The sequence below is a fragment of the Triticum aestivum genome, chromosome 3B (genome assembly GCF_018294505.1).
Source record: "Triticum aestivum cultivar Chinese Spring chromosome 3B, IWGSC CS RefSeq v2.1, whole genome shotgun sequence".
NCBI classification, from domain to species: domain Eukaryota; kingdom Viridiplantae; phylum Streptophyta; class Magnoliopsida; order Poales; family Poaceae; genus Triticum; species Triticum aestivum.
The window spans coordinates 65,688,094-65,706,695 of record NC_057801.1 but is presented as its reverse complement, the minus strand read 5'-3'; the positions used below and the strand labels follow the sequence as shown (position 1 = coordinate 65,706,695).

Here is an 18,602-nt window from a genome sequence, read left to right as displayed (position 1 = left end):
GTCAAGATCGGCACACAAACCATCAAGAACCCTGACCCCAAGCGCATCAATGTCCGACTCATTCATAGGTTTAACGGCAGCTATGTTACGAATAATTTCCAACGCCCTCTCTGCTTCTAAATCAAGAATGTCATTAACTGACCTAGAGATCTCCATATCATTACTACCAAGCGAAACTCCTAGTTGATTTGCATCATGAACAATCTCATCATTGGTAAAATGCAAAATTGAATTTGATTTATTAACAGACATACCGGTGGACATCTCGACGTCACGCAGCTTGGCCGCCCTCATAGCACACCTCAGCTGCATGTCATCAACGTCCGGCTGCTCCTGTAGCCTCCCGCTGATCCGCCTCCCCTCAGAGATAGGATCCGTAATCCCACCAAAGGCGATGACCTCCTCGCGTGAAGCTCTGCTAGGGGAAGGGCCTCCTGCCCGTCCCCCAACAGCGGTGACCCGTGCTGGGACCTCCGGCGCAGCACCAAAAGACGACGACATCTCCCGCGGCCTGTCCACGGGAGTCCCGCCGATAGCCGGAGCAGCCGACGGACCCGAGAGCGGCGAGGCCAGCCTAGGGGAGCGATCCGGGGAGTGGGGCGTCATAACGGCCACGCCACCCGACCCGCCCTCCGTGGCAGGAAGCGGCCTGGCAGGAAGGGGTGCGGTGGCCTCCTGCACGCACACCCCTCCGCACACAGCCGACCTCATGGGAGGGAGTGAAACCCCCGAGCTCGCCCTCGGCACCGACGATGATGGCGACACGGATCGCCGGGCCACCTGCCCGCCACCTCCAGCCGAGACTACCGTCGCAGCCACCTCCTCCATAACCGGAGAAGGAGTAGGAGAAGAGGGAGGGGCCTCCTGCCCCTCGTCACCTCCCACCTCAATAGGCTTCGACACACACGGACTTACCACGGGGCTCACTGGATCAACTCGGTCACACCAAAGCCTAGGCGGAGCCGAGAAAGCCCCCAAGGAACCAAGCTGCAAAGTACTCATCGGGACCGTGCCAGTTGACCTATCAGGAGCAGTGTCACCAGAATCAGACGGACCCAAAGGCCCCTTGGCCTTATCATCATTACTCTTAGCACTATCATCTTGGTTCCCCGAAGCACCTCCTCCCTCGGAGGTGTCCATAGGATTATCATCCTCAAACTCACGGAAAAGGTTAGGATCCTCATACTCAACATCCAACTGATACAGAACGCCTTCATGCGTCCAAGGCACCACGTCCGACAGGAACTCAATGTTAGCAACACTGACAAGTAAACGCGCCACCCCGTGAGCACGTGTGAACTGCATATCCACCTGCTCAGTCTTGCCAATCAAAGAACCCGGGGTCCACGTAACCAAAAAGCTGTCAGGGGAGCAAATGGCGCCCATGAGAAACGAACCCAAATCTGAGTTAACGGTGTGCCCTGCGACTCCTTCTTTTTCCACTCATCAAACTGCAACACAAAACTAGTACCCGTGACCCTGCTCATACCGAACTTGTGGATTCTCAGTTGATCCTCCTGGCCGTGGCGTCAGAGCTTCAGTTCCGTGGACCGGAGGGCACCTCGACGCGACGCTTGTGGTGCCGACGACAGACATTGGCAGGACTGGACCTGGACGTACGCCCGCTCGCTTGCTTTCCCGTCGGCCTGTACCGTTGTGCATACCGTCGAGCAGCTGGAGCGGCCGACGGCGACGGGGTGACCAGCCCAGGCTTTCGAACAAAGCCTTGGTTTGGAGCAACAACGTAGCAAAGCAAATAAATAATGCTGAGGGAACCATGCTAGCTGTGATTCCGGAATCACAGGAGATAGATACAAGTGCAGGGTAAAGAATGGGACGAGACTTTCCTGCTCCCTCCCCATGCTCCCATCCGTGCTCCCGCGTGCGTGGCTTGATTTGATTGGAAGAAAATAAGGCCCGGCCCCACCCCCTGAAAATCAGGGGGGAGATGATTAGATTAGAAAAGAAAAGGAGAAAAGGACAGCCGTAGGATGAAGTGGGAGCACGGATGGGAGCATGGGAAGGGAGCAGGCAAGCCGGATCCGAAAGAATGTGGCAACCATGCAGGAACAGAAAGTTTTCCGCTGGTGACACGGTTCATCAATCTGGTTCAATCGAATGGAGAAAAAAGTACTCCCTCCGTCTGAAAATACTTGTCGATGAAATTGATAAAAATGAATGTATCTAGAACTATAATAAGTCTAGATACATTCATCTCTGGGACAAGTATTTCCGGACGGAGGGAGTAGCATGAAAGCTTCCCGCGTCTCTGTCCATTGGATATTATGATCATCATTATGGGTCGCTGGAATATATGGATGCAGAGAAATCGACAGATCTTCAAGAATGAAACTCCTACGGTAAGAGCACGGAAATTCAAGCTGAAACATGACCTTTTACTGGTCAGGATCAGAACTAAATCAAAGAATGTGAACAGTCTGGATCAATGGATTGATTTCTTGGTCCTCTAGGTTTCCTCTCCCATGATTATCACCATGCATGTTAGAAAAAGACTGGTATCGGATAGCTCTTTGGGGCTGTTTTTATTTCCTTTCCTTTAGTTTGATGTAAATAACCTTATTAGATGTTGATGGAAAACAACTTCAAAAAATCCCGTCAACAGGAGATCCAGGTAATGAGGTGAAGGTAAAAAAGTTATGAAACGTTTAATAGCATGAACATTCTAATCATACCCGTCTTGTGATTTGACTGTTTATAGTGACTCAACTCAACGATTCTAACACTAAATCTCATGAAACTCTTGTACTCCCTCCGTTCCTAAATACTTGTCTTTCTAGAGATTTCAACAAGTGACTACATGCGGCGCAAAATGAGTGAATCTACACTTTAAAATATGTCTACATACATCCGTATGTTGAGTCCATTTGAAATGCCTAGAAAGACAAGTATTTTGGAACGGAGGGAGTATTTATTAATCCTCTCTGTTTTCATATGCATTTTCGATCCTGTTTTTATTTTCCCTATCACTACATTTCCATAATCCGGCGAATCAAAGATGCCCTCGACATACATGCAAAGGCCACCTATCTAGTCTTGTAACAAGGGAAAATCTTTTCATCGGATTTGTCAAGTTTTCCGCGGATATTGTCATTTCTACTTTAACCAAAGTTCACATTGTCAACATTACCACAGTGGAAAATATGTTGAAGTGTGCTAGTTATGTGAGGCTAGTGACTACCCACTTAATATAAACTTTGATAACAAGATAGTAAGTCCCAAGATCTTGGCCCAAGGAATAACAACTCTTGACCAAACAGAAACTCCAAAACAATCAATATCTGTAGCTACCTTAAGTACGGTTAAAAAGTGCTGGCACACTGAAAAACTGTACTAGCTCCCGAGAGGACCCTAGCAAGTGCAAACTGCATACTTTAGTTTCAGGTGTGATTGGGCCACATGAATAAAAACGTAACAATAAAGAACACACATGAATATGCGAGTGCAAAATCGATGATTACAGAATATGTGAAAGTTGAAAGATTATGTAAAATGAATGGGCGAACAAAATGTTTGACTGAATGTAAAAAGTTCGAGTGTAGGTGGGCATTGAATTAAACAATTCTTAGGAATTTTGTGGAATAAGCATACTATCTAAAAAAATGTATGTCTACCTTTCACTCTGTAATTATGGCTCCACTAGCTCCATATATCTGGCGACGCATAGCAATGATGAGGCTACAGGTGCCTCAGTGGCGTCGCCGGCTTCTTGGCCATGCCATCGCAAACGCGGCCTCTCAACAAGCTGGATAAGACGCTGAGAATCAGAAGGGGTGACATTGGATATCCGCTGGGCACCTTCGTAATCCCAATTAGATTGATTACACTGTTGATGAGTTCTTCATTGACTCGGAGAAGGGAGAGTGCTTAAAATTTGGGTAATATGTCCTTTGTAGATCCCTCCTTTATCCTTGATAGCTCAGTCAGATATGGCTGTAGTTAATACTACTACATCAAGATAACCGAGGCAATGAACAACCTTGTAGCAAAATAACAAAATAGCAACCTGGGGATATTTTTGAAATGTCAGTGACCGAGAGAAAATTCTAATATGAGGAAACTAAATTATCTGATAGTATTATGCAAGCTCACCAGAACATAGATAGTATGTTGAATATATAGGTTGACCAGCTAACAAAATATCAGTTGTTGGGTAACTATGAACTTGTAAACAAAATAAAATACTGACCTGCAGTTTGTTTTTATCGGCCTTCTGCATGCGCAATATCTGAAAATATGGCTTCCTGTGCTGCGATGCTAATTGTTGAGTTGGTGGATGGTTTGTCTGAATGCACCGCGCTGATCTGAAGAGATGAAGCACCCTCTGCACGGTTGCTGTTGTAGCTTGCACTAGCCTGCTGCAGCTGGAGTGCGACCTCAAGGTTCCAAAGTACATCACCCATTGATGGCCTCTCTATGCTACGATCAGCTACACATTTCTCTGCTATCTCTGCAAAAACCCTGAAGCACTCAGGGGTGATTTCCTCCTTAACACGGGGGTCAACAATCTCCTCAAGTACACCGTTCTTCCAGCAAGATAGCGCCCAGTCACGCAAGCTCACTTGCTCATAAGGGAGCTCAGTGTTTATCACAGGGCGCGCACACAGGGTCTCAAACAACACGACCCCGAAAGAGTACACATCTGATTTTTTGGTGAGACGCTGCAGCCGGAAGTACTCCGGATCAAGATATCCAAAGGTGCCCTTCACAGCAGTGCTCATGTGGGTGTTTCCAATGTCTGGACTAGCCTTAGACAGACCGAAGTCGGAAACCTTTGCCATTAACCTATCATCCAGTAGGATGTTGGTGGTCTTGACGTCACGGTGGATGATTCCTTGCTCTACGCCGGTGTGGAGGTAATGCAGTCCTTGGGCTGCACCGATGCAAATCTCAAGGCGCTGCTGCCACGGTAGTGGTGGGTTCCTGGTGTTGTACAGATGCTCACGCAGTGTTCCATGAGCCATGTAGTCATACACCAGAATCATCTCATTCTTCTCCTCACAATAGCCAATCAGAGACACAAGGTGGCGATGGCGGAAATTGCACAGCATCTCGATTTCAGTCTGGAACTCATGAAAGCCTTGTTGGGATTTCTGGTCACATCGCTTGATTGCCACCTTTGTCCCTCCATCTATATCGCCGATGTAGACATTCCCGAAACCGCCTCTGCCGATAATAAGTGCTTCATCAAAGTCTTTGGTGGCAACTTGAATTTTAGCAAATGAGAAATGACGTACAAGATCACATGTAGACTTTATGCATTTAGTTGGATGCTTCACATGTCCATAGTCGGTCTTGCCGGGACTCTTCGCTACCTTCTTCCGTCTGTATATAACACACATGCTGAAAAGGGCAATCAACAATAAAGCAAAACCACCAGTAGTACCACCGATGATTGCTTGTATGCCACCTTTGGATTTTCTTTCACCATTAGATAGCCTAGTAGGATTCACATCAGGCTTTTGCGGAAGTGGAGGACTGAGCCCAGCAAGATTGCTCGGTCCGTAATTCTGTAGCTTGAAGACCTCGAGACCATTCAGAATTGCATCCGAATACTGTGGTTTACTTGAAAGATCAGGGTGAAGTGCAATCCACATGTCCACCTGACGAGAACCAATAGCCATGATAACATATTCAGTGTACGTTGGTCTACCGATTCCTCCGCTCCGGACGATGACATCCATTTGCTTCTGCGTTGTCTGGTTGTTGATGTAGATGAAGAATGACCTCTGATTCACCTTGGTAATAGGATACTTAATCTCACAGAAATGGAACCTTAGGAGGTAAAAGAAACCTGCATCAACCGGAAAAATCCATGTAAGGTTGTAGTTCAGGTTGATCTGTGCAGTTGGCCCCATCGACCGAGCTGTACCATAGACATCAACTGGGGCGGTGTAATTCGGCACTCTAGATGTATAACTGATAGTCAAATTATCATTTTTCCAAAAGGTCAACCCAGAGCCACCAAGTATGTATTGGGCATCATTGGCCCATGAGCGGTAAAAGCCCGAGTCACCTTCCGTGGAAATGGCTGGGCCCCCGACATTGAGCCGGTACATAGTCTGGAGGCTCATGTCAGCATCGAATGTGAATGGAGATGTGTTATCACCGCTGACTAATCTTATGTCAGGTGTTGCGAAGATGTCAGGCGTGGGCACAATCTCAATGCCATTCACAAATGCATAAGACCCATACTGTTGTGCTGATGGTGCAAAGGTGAGGTCCAAGCTGCCTGAAGAAACATTCACCGAGAATTCACGCACAAGGTAGGCAGAAGTGATCGCCTGAGCTGTTTGCAAAGCATTGAAGTCATTTAAGAGGACAAGATTCCGTGACGTGACTCCGAAGACGGCATCTGAGACAGCATAGTATTCGTAAGCAGTTGAAAAGAAGTATAGGCGTAAGAACATTCGGCCTGGACTGACAGGGAAGGAATAGGTGTAATTTGAAGTAAAGATGCGTGCAGTTGTATAAGGAACCCTGGGGGTGAGTGAAGGGGTTTGGCCTAAAGCAATGGCTGCAACTCCTTTCATTGATGGCGCGAATTTGGAGCCGGTGTCCCCATCCCAAGTACGACCACTATCATCATCGTTTTGGGTTGATGATCCGCAATTTAGGAGGATAAGGCCAGAGGTTGTGGAGTTGTTATCAGCCGCCTTGGCAATCGACAAGAGAGCTAGCAGTGTGAGGAATGTGAGGGTAACCGGTAAGGTTGGGAGCACCATTGCGGTGGTTGGTGTACCAGGATAAAATAATTGGGGACTCCCTTACATCAACGTGCTACAGGGGGGCAGTTGTATAGAGCAAGAACATTGTTATTTTCTTGGACTTTGGGGTAAGGAAATGTCGGGAAAATTGAGGATCTTAGGATCGTGCTATTGTTTAGTGAAGTTGGCGCACCTAGAGTGCCACAAAACCTGCAATCGCAGCAAAAAAGAAGTTGATAATTCAGTAAACTGAATCATGCAATTTGAACAAAAGCTCATTGATGCAAGGCAGAACATCCACGTGTCTGAGTAAGAGAACACAACTAATAATTGCAAGAACTTTAGTAAAGTGAAGTTCCTGGCATCACCGAAAGTTGAGAACAGTACCAGAAGACAGACATAGACAAAGCCTGCTCAATAATTTCTTTCCAATAGTAGTGCAAATAAGAAGAAGAAAAAAAAAAGAGTGCGAGAATTTAGCTCAACATAGAAGTAGCCAATATATATCTCACAAGGGAAGATCCAGAATGTACAAACAGAACGTTTAGGAAAGAAATCAAGTAAACATTAGTATACGTTTGTGCTTGAAAAATTCACACCAAGAGGAAACACATGGAGCAACAGTCCTTTTTTTGACCTGTGGAGCAACAGTCCTGAATGATGATTCCACATCTACAAAAGACATTGGTGGACAACTTGCCTTTTATTTTGATGTTTCCCCTAAAAGAGGTCTACTCTTCTTACTAGATTCGAAATCATACTTCTTAAAAGTCTAAAAACAAAACAATCCAAGCAGGAAAACCTCAATTGCTGTCACTCGAAAACACACAGTATGGTGATTGTGGATGAAAAAACTGACTTCAGGGGAATCCCTTGGCAAAATTTGGGGCAGAAGCTAAGCCTTAAAAGATTCAAGCCCAAGAATGGACACACAGAGCATATCCAACCGAATCAACTAGATAAAGGAGCTTGAAAAGAAGAGAAGGGGGATGCATGGTTACCTCAACAGGAAGGCCGAGCTCATGTGGGAAGAAAAATCAAAGCCATGGGCGACATGAAGGCCCGAGCAGCAGCAGTTTCGGCGCTTTTGGTGGGCACAGGTGATGAGATTGAGCATGCACTCGCTGAGTGCTTTAGTGGACGAAAATATGTGACATGCCACCCCCGGGAGTAATATTAATCGCAAAATAAACAGCACACAAAGCAACTCGGGGCAAAGGATGGTCAAAGAATGTAAGTTGAATGGTCGCTGGTTCAAAGCAATCATAAATCTCTCAACTTAAAAATGTAGTATCCACCGGAAAGTTATAGTTCCACGAAAGCATAGGGTTTGTTTATGCTATGTAGCAAGTGGAGCAATATGTGACCAATCAACCAATTAATAGAATAGAGAGCTACTGCCACTGCCAGGATAAGGAAATTGTTTTGTGCCACCATGCCTTGGATGGGAGTAGCTCAAGGACTAGCGGAGATGCTTCCTAACAAACACCAGGAGACTATGTAAATTTAAAACTAATTAAACGTGAGATCCAAGGGGTATCTTTCAGACCTCAGTGGTCAATGGTTGGACCGCATCTCCGTCTATCTCATCCCCCAACGTACATCATCAAGCCATTACGATAGGTGATGAAATCCCTGCGCTTTACTTCATAAACTTCAGAATCTGACAATTCATAAACTTGCCCTTCAACTAGCCCCTCTTTGAAACACATTTTTATCTGTGTGCGTGATGTATATTGGCTTGCTTGGTTTGTCCCTGCAAGTGATAGGTCGAAAGAAGCATCAGCATGTTGAGAAGACCAAAAAATAACGGTGCTAACTACGCAATTCTATTTGGTGTCGAGGTTCAGGCAGGGAATGTGCCAGTCACCTTGTCGTCGATCGAAAAATCTCGAGGCTGACCCCCACGTCGTCGTGATTTGGATTGAAGGTTTCCCACATCAGTGGGATGCACACCCGGACCCGGACTCTGTACCTCTGCTTTGAAGCTGTTAATTCAGACAGTGGGGTGAACTGAACCTCAGCTGCATCCATTTTGGCATTGATGGCTTGAAACTTAAACTCTGCATACATCTGGACACAAAATGAAATAAATACAGTTATCAGTCCTTTTCTGGTGTATCTACATATGCCAAGCCCAACAATTGTGCAAAAATCTTACGAATGTACAGCAATATTTTTCACCATGAAGCTGAAAAAACCTGAATGAGATGCGAGATGGAGCCGCTGTCGCGCTTGAGCCTCGAGCCCACCCGACCCCACCACCACCGTCCATCCCCGCCTGTCTCCACCACCACCAGGCGTGGGCGCTGGCTCTGGCCCAACCGCCGTTTCCGGTCACCCGCGGCCGGCGTCGCCAGCCCGACCATCCCTCTAAACACCCCGCACCACGGCATCTTCTCCGACGCCGGCGAGCCCCCGCACTCTCAACCCTAACCTACTCAGGCAGTCTCCGTCTCCGGTGGCTCGTCAACCGCCTCATCTCCGCCGGAGACAGCCGCGTCGTGCTCCGGCTTGGCCGCTTCGCCCCCATTGACGATTGGTTGTCAGCAGCAACCTGCCAACCTCCTTTGTGTGTTGGCAAGACGAAAAGACTAGAATACCCTTTGAGCTAAAATATATAATCAGATTTGGGAGGGGCGCGTGTGTAGAATTGTACTGTAGCTAGGACCTTCTAGATGATGTGAAATAATCAGTTGCAATGCATCATGTTATTTGGATTAAATAGCCTGATTTGGTCCCTCGGGTGGCACGCTGGAGAGGCGCCATGAATGCGTCCTCATCGAACCAAAAAAAAACCCATTAGACCGATGGGTTTTGGTGCAGGCCCTCCCATCGACCCGACATGGCGGACATGTCCGGCCGCTCCATAGCCATCCCACATACGGGTTGGGTGTGGGGATGCCCGATAGCCCAAATGTCTAGAGCCAATTTTGAGGGGTTAGGTTGGGTGGCAAATTTGTGACCAAGCAATGATCGGGCCATCTGCACGAACGTATATAAATGGTTTGAGGGGGAGTGCGGAGGCAGGGCTCCATGGAGCTCATTTTGCAAAAAAGTAAAAATAAATAAGTTTCAAGAAAATGTCATTTTCTTATACAAATACATATGCATGTTCTTCGAGTATGTACAAAGTTTCATCAAGTAATTTGATTATTTGTATGCTACACAAAAAAGATAAATATCTGACCCAAAAACAACAAAGAAAAGGCCCATTTTAATCTGTGTATTTATCTTTTTTTTGTGTACATTACATATGAACATATATGTTTATGAAATTTTGTACATGTATACTACAAATATGCATCTGTGTATATACATTTTTTCAGATTTTTCAATATGTGGAAATTGTATTTTCCTTGGAGAAAAAAAAATAAAGAGCTCTATGGAGCTCGGCCTCTGTATGTACCTTTCGGTTTGAGGGGTCTAAAATATTAAGCAGGTGGTCGGTTCGCACGCTAGAGAGTGGGAAGGGCGCGTCCCGTCTTATCTTGCGGTCTGCGCTGACGCTCGTCTCTCTCTGTCTCTCTCGCCGTGGCGTCAGAGGCGTCAGAGCTTCAGTTCCCTGGACCGGAGGGCGGCTCGACGCGACGCTTGTCGTGGTGCCGACGACAGATATTGACAGCACTGACCGTACGCCCGCTCGCTTGCTTTCCCGTCGGCCTGTGCATATACCGTCGAGCAGCTGGAGCGGCCGACGGGGTGACCAGCGCCAGGCTTTCGGACAAAGCCTCCTTGGTTTGGAGCTACAGAGCGTAGCAAAGCAAATGAATAGTGCCGAGGGAACCATGGTAGCTGTAAATCACAGGAGATTCAAGTGCAGGGGAAAGAATGTAGCAGCCATGTATGAACAGAAAGTTTCCGCTGGTGACGCGGTTCATCAATCTGGTTCAATCGAATGGAAATTCTTTTAAAAAAAAAATTAGCACGAGAGCTCCCGCGTCGCTGTACATAAGATATTACTCACTCCATATGAAATTACTTGTCGCGGAAAGGGATGTATCTAGATATATTTTAGATCTAAATACATTTGTTTTTATCCATTTCCGCAACAAGTAATTTGGGACCGAGGGAGTTGCTGAAATATATCGATGTAGAGAAATTGAAAGATCTTCACGAATGAAACTCCTATGGTAAGATCATGGAAATTCAAGCTGAAACCTGACATTTAACTGGTTAGGATCAGGACAAAATCAAAGAATGTGGACAGTCTGGATCAATGGATTGATTCCTTGGTCCTCTAGGTTTCCTCTCCCATTTTTTTTTTGAAAAGGGAGAATACCCCGGCCTCTGCATCTGGACGATGCATACGGCCACTTTATTGATTATTAACACAAGACCTTACAAAATCGTACAACAGTAAGACCAAAGCCACCATCTTCGCAACCTCTGTCGCTACTCCTATCTAACTGATGAAGGGGCGCTGATGGTCTGGGCCTAATACCAAACAGACCTCGCAGCCAAACCTAACATCTTAGACCTGAGGTCCCAACCAGGACTCCTTCCGGGTATGGGCACCCACCAGTCCGGCGTGCTCGTCAACCAGGCCCCCTGCCGGGTATGAGGCCGCCACAGCCACGTACCATCAATCCATCTTCAGAGCTGAACTGTTGCATGAACCGTGTTAGGCCTCACTGCCATCGACGCCACCACGACGCCAGACAGCGCCACCACCCTGCACTCGTCCATCATCACACGCCCATCGGCGAGACCCCCGCTGCTCCATGCCGCTGAGCCTCGCCGTTGTCAACCTGCCAGATGCCACGCCGCTCCTCCTCTTGTCCCCTCCAGTCAACACTTGCTCCAAAACGATGCCCCCAGGAGGGAGAACGACATCAAAACGTTGCCATCGTCCGATCCGGTAGATCCAGATCAAGGGTTTCCCCCGGAGCCTTTCGATCAGGTTGACGTGACCTGCAACGACGATGCCTCGAGAAATGAACGACGTCTGAGACGCCGCCATCGTCCGCCATGACCGCAGTCAGACGCGATTTTCACCGGAGGCCACGGCGTCCCGATCTCGCGGTTGGCTGGAACGGAGCCCTCCGCCGAACCGGTGATGCTGCCGCCGATCCGATCCCACCGCCGTGCGACGCCCCGATGGAGAACTCGATCTAGATTGAAGACGACCTCGACCGAAACCCTGCCACCAGCACCGCCACACCGCGCCACCTCCTCCTAGCCCAGTCGCTGCCGGATCCAGCCGTCCCCGCCTCCGGGAGACCAGCCGGACGAGGCGCCCCTTGTCCCCGATCTGACGGCCCGCGCCGCCGCCACGAGGGCCAAAGGAAGGAGGGAATGCCCCTCTCCCATGATTGTCACCATGTTAAAAAAGACTGGTATGATGGTATCGGATAGCTCTTTGGAGCTGTTTTTATTTCCTTCCCTTTGGTTTGATGTAAATATACTTTTTTAGATGTTGATGGAAAATAACTTCAAAAAAAAAAAATCTTTGTCCATAGGAGATACAGGTAATGAGGTGAAGGTAAAAAAGCTATGAAAGGTTTAATAGCATGAACATTCTAATCATACCAGTCTTGTAATTTGACTGTTTATAGTGACTCTAACTCGATGTTTCTAACACGAAACCTCAGGAAACTCTTGTACTCCGTATTTATTAATCCTCTGTTTTCATATGCATTTTCTAACCTGTTTATAATAATAGCATGAACATTCTAATCATACCAGTCTTGTGATTTGACTGTTTATAGTAACTCAACTCAACGATTCTAACACTAAATCTCATGAAACTCTTGTATTTATTAATCCTCTGTTTTCATATGCATTTTCTATCCTGTTTTTATTTTCCCTATCACTACATTTCCATAATCCGGCGAATCAAAGATGCCCTTGACATACATGCAAAGGCCACCTATCTAGTCTTGTAACAAGGGAAAATCTTTTCATCGGATTTGTCAAGTTTTCCGCGGATATTGTCATTTCTACTTCAAGCAAGTTCACATTGTCAACATTGCCACCGTGGAAAATATGTTGAAGTGTGCTAGTTATGTGAGGCTACTGACTACCCATGTAATATGAACTTTGATAACAAGATAGTAAGTTCCAAGATCTTGGACAAAGGAATAACAAACTCTTGACCAAATAGAAGCTCCAAATCAATCAATATCTGTAGCTACCTTAATAAGTACAGTAAAAAGGGTGCTGGTACACCGAAAAACTGTACCAGCTCGCTGGAGGACTCCAGGAAGCGCGAACTGCATATTTTAGATTCAGGTGTGATTGGGTCACATGAATAAAAACATAATAATAAAGAAAACACATGAATCTGCGAGTGCAAAATCAATGATTACAGAATATGCGTAAGTTGCAAGATTATTTAAAATGAATGGGTGAACAAAGTGTTCGAGCGAATGTGAAAAGTTTGAGTGTAGGTGGGCATTGAATTAAACAATTCTTAAGAATTTTGTGGAATAAGCATACTATATATTTAAAAAACGTATGTCTACCTTTCACTTTGTAATTATGGCTCCACTAGCTCCATATATCTGGCGATGCATAGCACCAATGAGGCTACGGGTGCCTCAGTGGCGTCGTCGGCTTCTTGGCCATGTCATCACAAACGTGGCCTCTGAACAAGCTGGATAAGACGCTAAGAATCAGAAGGGATGACACTGGATATCCACTGGGCACCTTCGTAACCCCAATTAGATTGATTACACTGTTCATGACTTCTTCATTGACTCGGAGAAGGGAGAGTGCTTAAAATTCGGGTAATATATCTACTGTAGACCCCTCCTTTATCCTTGATAGTTCAGTCAGATATGGCTGTAGTTAATACTACAGCATCAAGATAACTGAGGCACTGAGCAACCTTGTAGCAAAATAACAAAATAGCAACCTGGGGCATATTTTGAAATGTCAGTGACCGAGAGAAAAATCTATGAGGAAACTAAATTATCTGATAGTATTATGCAAGCTCACCAGAACATAATAGTATGTTGAATATATAGGTTGACCAGCTAACAAAATATCAGTTGTTGGGTAACTATAAACTTGTAAACAAAATAAAATACTGACCTGCAGTTTGCCTTTATCGGCCTTCTGCATGCGCAATATCTGAAAATATGGCTTTCTGCGCTGAGACGCTAATTGTTGAGTTGGCGGATGGTTTGTCTGAATGCACCGCGCTGATCTGAAGAGATGAAGCACCCTCTGTACAGTTGCTGTTGTAGCTTGCACTATCCTGCTGCAGCTGGAGTGCGACCTCAAGGTTCCAGAGTACATCACCCATTGATGGCCTATCTATGCTACGATCAGCTACACATTTCTCTGCTATCTCTGCAAAAATCCTGAAGCACTCAGGGGTGATTTCCTCCTTAACACGGGGGTCAACAATCTCCTTGAGTACACCTCTCTTTTGGCAAGAAAGTGCCCAGTCACGCAAGCTCACTTGCTCATCCGGAAGCTCGGTGTTTATCACAGGGCGCGCACACAAGGTCTCAAACAACACGACCCCGAAGGAGTACACATCTGATTTTTTGGTGAGACGCTGCAGCCGGAAGTACTCTGGATCAAGATATCCAAAGGTGCCTTTCACAGCGGTGCTCATGTGGGTGTTGTCAATGTCTGGACTAGCCTTAGACAGACCGAAGTCAGAAACCTTTGCCATGAACCTATCATCCAATAGGATGTTGGTGCTCTTAACATCACGGTGGATGATTCCTAGCTCTACGCCAGTGTGGAGGTAATGCAGTCCTCGGGCTGCACCGATGCAAATCTCAAGGCGCTGCTGCCATGACAGTGGTGGGTTTCTGGTGTTGTATAGATGCTCCCGCAATGTTCCATGAGCCATGTAATCATACACCAGAATCATCTCATTCTTCTCCTCACAGTAACCAATCAGAGACACAAGGTGGCGATGTCGGAAATTGCACAACATCTCGATTTCAGTCTGGAACTCATGAAAGCCTTGTTGGGATTTCTGGTTGCATCGCTTGATCGCCACCTTTGTCCCTCCATCTATATCACCACTGTAGACATTCCCGAAACCACCTCTGCCGATGATAAGTGCTCCATCAAAGTCTTTGGTGGCAACTTGAATTTCTGCAAATGAGAAATGGCGGACGAGATCACATGTAGGCTTTCTTTGTTCAGTGTGACGATTCAGATGTCCGTAGTCGGTCTTGCAAGAACTCTTCTTTACCTTCTTCCGCCTACAGATGACATGCGTGCTCAAAATGGCAATCAACATCAAAGAAAAACCACCGATAGTTCCAATGAGGGCTGCTCGCATGTCAACTTTGGATTCATTTGTACCGGAACCCGGTAGCTTGAAGATCTCAAGACCATTCAGTATTGCATCAGAATACTCTGGGTTACTTGAAAGATCAGGCTGAAGTTCAATCCACACGTCCACCTGACCAGAACCAATAGTGCTGATAACATAGTCTCTGTATGTTGTTCTACCGATTCCTCCGCTCCAACCGATAACATCCATGTTCCGCTGCGCTGTCTGGTCGTTGATGTAGATGAAGAACGACCTCTGGTTTATCTTGGTAAAAGGGTACTTAATCTCACAGAAATGGAACCTTAGGAGGTAGATGAACCCCGCATCAACCGGTAAAATCCATTTAAGGTTGTAATTCAGGTTGGCCTGTGCATTTGACCCCATCGACCGAGCTGTACCATAGACATCTATTGGAGCGGTGTAATTCGGCACTGCAGGTGTATACGTAATAGTCAAATTACTATCTTTGGAGAATGATATCCCAGAGTCACCAAATATGTATGGGGAATCTTCGGCCCATGAGCGGTAAAAGCCCGAGTCATTTGTCGGGGAAATGGCTTCACCCCCAACATTGAGCCGGTACATAGTCTGGAAGACCGTGTCAGCGGCGAATGAGAATGGAGTTGTGCCTATGCCGACAAATCTTGTGTCATATGTTGTAAAGATGTCAGGAGTGGGCACAATCTCGATGCCATTGACAAATGCATAAGAACCATTCTGATCTGCTGATGGGGCAAAGGTGAGGTCCAAGCTGCCTAAAGAAACATTCACCGAGAATTCACGGACAAGGTAGGCAGAACTGGTCGCCTGAGCAGTTTGCCAAGCACTGAAACCATTTAAGAGTACAAGATTTCCTGCGGTGACACCAAAAAAGGCATCGGAGACAACATAGTTCTCATAAGCAATCGGATAGAAGTAGAGGCGTAAGAACATGCGGCCTGCGCTGACAGGGAAGGAATAGGTGTAATTTGAAGTGAAGATGCGTGCAGTCATACAAGGGACCCTGGAGGGGAGTGAAGGGTCTTGATACGAAGCATTGGCTGCAACTCCTTCCAGTAATGGTGCAAACTTGGACCCGGTGTCCCCATCCCATGTACGACCACTATCATCATTGTCTTGGGTTGATGCTCCGCAATTTAGGAGGATGAGGCCAGAGGCTGTGGAGTTCTTGTCAGCCGCCTTGGCAATCGAGAAGAGAGCTAACAGTGTGAGGAATGTGAGGGTAACTGGTAATGTCGGGAGCACCATTGCGGTGGTTGGTGTACCAGGATAAAATAATTGGGGACTCCGTTACAGCAACTTGCTACAGGGGGGCAGTTGTATAGACTATAGAGCAAGAACGTTGTGATTTTCTTGGAATTTGAGGCAAGAAAATGTCGGGAAAATTGAGGATCGTAGGATCGTGCTATTGTATAGTGAAGAAGGCACACCTAGAGAGCCACAGAACCTGCAATCGCAGCAAAAAAGAAGTTGATAATTCAGTAAACTGAATCATGGCAATTTGAACAAAAGCTCATTGATGCAAGGCAGAACATCCACGTGTTTGGGTAAGAGAACACAACTAATAATTGCAAGAACTTTAGTAAACTGAAGTTCCTGGCATCGCCGAAAGTTGAAAACTGTACCAAAAGACAGAAATAGACAAAGGCTGCTCACTAATTTCTTTCCAACAGTAGTGCAAATAAGAAAAAAAAGGAATGCGAAAATTTAGCTAAACAAAAGTAGCCAATATATATCTCACAAAGTGAAGATCTAGCATGTACAAACTACGTTTAAGAAAGAGATCAAGTCCCTCTGTAAGGAAACATAAGATCTTTTAGACGACTAATATACTGATCTAAAACATCGTAATATTTCTCCCTCCGTCCGGGAATACTTGTCATCAAAGTGAATAAAAGGGGATGTATCTAGATGTATTTTAGTTCTAGATACATCCCCTTTTGTCCATTTTGATGACAAGTATTTTCGGACGGAGGGAGTAGTATACATTTGTGTACAAAAAATCACACCAAGAGAAAAAACATGGAGCAACAGTCCGTTTTTTTACCTGTGGAGCAACAGTCCTGAATGATGATTCCACATCCAGATTCCAGAAAAGAAATTGGTGGACAACTTGCCTTTTATTTTGACGTTTCCACTAAGAAGAGGTACTCTTCTTGCTAGGTTCAAGATCATACTTTTTAAAAGTCTAAAAACAAAACAATCTAAGGAAAACCTGAATTGTTGTCACTCCAAAACACACAGTATGGTGATTGTGCATGAAAGAACTAAACTCAGGGGAACCCCTTGGCCAAATTTGGGGCGGAAGCTATAAATATCGGAAGCCTTCAAAAATTGGAGCCCAGGAATGGATACACAGAGCATATCCAACTGGATCAAGATAAAGGAGCTCGAGAAGAACGGGGAGGAGGATGCATGGTTACCTGAACAGGAAGGCCGAGCTTATGTGGGAAGAGAGATCAAAGCCACGGGCGAGATGAAGGCATGAGCGGCAGCTGTTACAGCGCTTTTGGTGGGCAAATATGATGAGAGATTGAGCATGGACACACCCTGTGCCTTAGCAGGCAAAAATATGTGACATGCCACACAAAGGAGTAATATTGAATGCTAAATGAACAGCACGCCAGGGCAAAGGATAGTCAAAGAATAAATGTTGACAGGTCTCATGTTCAAAGCAAAACAATCATCTCACCATCTTTGATTTTTCACTCCAAAAAGACTACATTTGGCATCCACAAGAATGGCCTACTGGTTTTCCATGTCCATAGCACGACTGCAGGGAATTAAACTTTATTATAAAGAAACAAATGTGTAACATTTATAATGTTATTTCAAATCGAACATATATGATTCGTAGAAACTTGCTACATCCACAACATGATATATACTAGAAAATCACAAACGATTCAGACAAAAGAAGGAAAGATTTAACTAGTTATTTCAGCGAGATCACAATAGCATGGTGCAGATTAATCACGCTACTCTACCCCCGATCATAAATCACTGAACTTAAACATGTATATTGTCCATCGGAAAGTCGTAGTTCCATGAAAGCATATGGTTGTTTATGCTATGTAGTAAGTGGAGCTATTTGTGACCAGTCAGCCAGCCAAGAGAATAGAAAACTACTGCCAGGATAAGGACATCGTTTTGTGCTACCATTCCATGGATGAGATTAGCTGGACGACTAGATCCATGTTAATTCCTCGTTCCAGATTGGCACAAGGGAACAGCTTGGTTGTGATTCTATTGCAAATCGCATTAGATTTTCCATGTGGAGAAGCTTCCTAGCAAACACCAGGACACTACGTAACTGTAGACTAATTAAATATGAGATACAAGAGTTATCTTTCAAACCTCGGTGGGTCAATGGCTGGACCGCATGTAGGTGCTGTATCTTCTGGTATCGATTGACATATCCATCTATCTCATCCACTAACGTATATCATCAAGCCATTACAACAGGTGATAAATTTCAGTGCTTTACTTCAGAAACTTCAGAATCTGGCAATGCATAAACTTGCCCTTCAACTAGCCGCTCCTTGAAGCACATTTTTTTTGTGTGTGTGTGATGTATATTGGCTTGCATGGTTTGTACCCACAAGTGAAAGGCCGAAACAAGCATCAGC

The 18,602-nt window shown here is 45.7% G+C and overlaps 3 protein-coding genes across 4 annotated transcripts; all 3 read right to left on the bottom strand.

The window, feature by feature from the left end:
- Nucleotides 1–3,430: 3,430 nt before the first annotated feature.
- LOC123068606 (receptor-like protein kinase FERONIA) lies at nucleotides 3,431–7,717 on the bottom strand. Its single transcript, XM_044491216.1, has 2 exons — nucleotides 4,208–7,717; nucleotides 3,431–4,024 (listed from the first exon to the last, which is right to left on the bottom strand). Exon 1 carries the CDS (start codon nucleotides 6,741–6,743, stop codon nucleotides 4,221–4,223), a length of 2,523 nt encoding a protein of 840 aa, XP_044347151.1. The 5' UTR covers nucleotides 6,744–7,717; the 3' UTR covers nucleotides 3,431–4,024; nucleotides 4,208–4,220.
- A 9-nt stretch (nucleotides 7,718–7,726) lies between these two features.
- On the bottom strand, nucleotides 7,727–9,714 carry LOC123068607 (uncharacterized). The gene is made up of 3 exons (XM_044491218.1): nucleotides 8,927–9,714; nucleotides 8,596–8,798; nucleotides 7,727–8,481 (listed from the first exon to the last, which is right to left on the bottom strand). Exons 1-3 carry the CDS (start codon nucleotides 9,119–9,121, stop codon nucleotides 8,412–8,414), a joined length of 468 nt encoding a protein of 155 aa, XP_044347153.1. The 5' UTR covers nucleotides 9,122–9,714; the 3' UTR covers nucleotides 7,727–8,411.
- Nucleotides 9,715–10,255: 541 nt separating this feature from the next.
- LOC123068605 (receptor-like protein kinase FERONIA) lies at nucleotides 10,256–17,978 on the bottom strand. Of its 2 annotated transcripts, XM_044491214.1 has the most exons (3): nucleotides 17,397–17,978; nucleotides 13,764–16,420; nucleotides 10,256–13,584 (listed from the first exon to the last, which is right to left on the bottom strand). In XM_044491214.1, the coding sequence occupies exon 2, from the start codon at nucleotides 16,219–16,221 to the stop codon at nucleotides 13,777–13,779; it is 2,445 nt and encodes an 814-aa protein (XP_044347149.1). In that variant the 5' UTR covers nucleotides 16,222–16,420; nucleotides 17,397–17,978; the 3' UTR covers nucleotides 10,256–13,584; nucleotides 13,764–13,776. The 2 variants fall into 2 exon arrangements, with proteins under 2 accessions (XP_044347149.1, XP_044347150.1); XM_044491215.1 differs by lacking the exon at nucleotides 17,397–17,978 and having other exon boundaries at nucleotides 13,764–16,823.
- Between the last annotated feature and the right edge of the window lie 624 nt (nucleotides 17,979–18,602).

Excerpts from the sequence above, each read along its gene's own strand:
- LOC123068606 (XM_044491216.1), bottom strand. The coding sequence starts at position 6,743 with ATGGTGCTCCCAACCTTACCGGTTACCCTCACATTCCTCACACTGCTA.
- LOC123068607 (XM_044491218.1), bottom strand. The coding sequence starts at position 9,121 with ATGCCGTGGTGCGGGGTGTTTAGAGGGATGGTCGGGCTGGCGACGCCG. Across the intron at positions 8,799-8,926 it reads CCATCTCGCATCTCATTCAG|ATGTATGCAGAGTTTAAGTT; the intron begins GTTTTTTCAGCT and ends TTTTGTGTCCAG. Across the intron at positions 8,482-8,595 it reads ATTTTTCGATCGACGACAAG|GGACAAACCAAGCAAGCCAA; the intron begins GTGACTGGCACA and ends TATCACTTGCAG.
- LOC123068605 (XM_044491214.1), bottom strand. The coding sequence starts at position 16,221 with ATGGTGCTCCCGACATTACCAGTTACCCTCACATTCCTCACACTGTTA.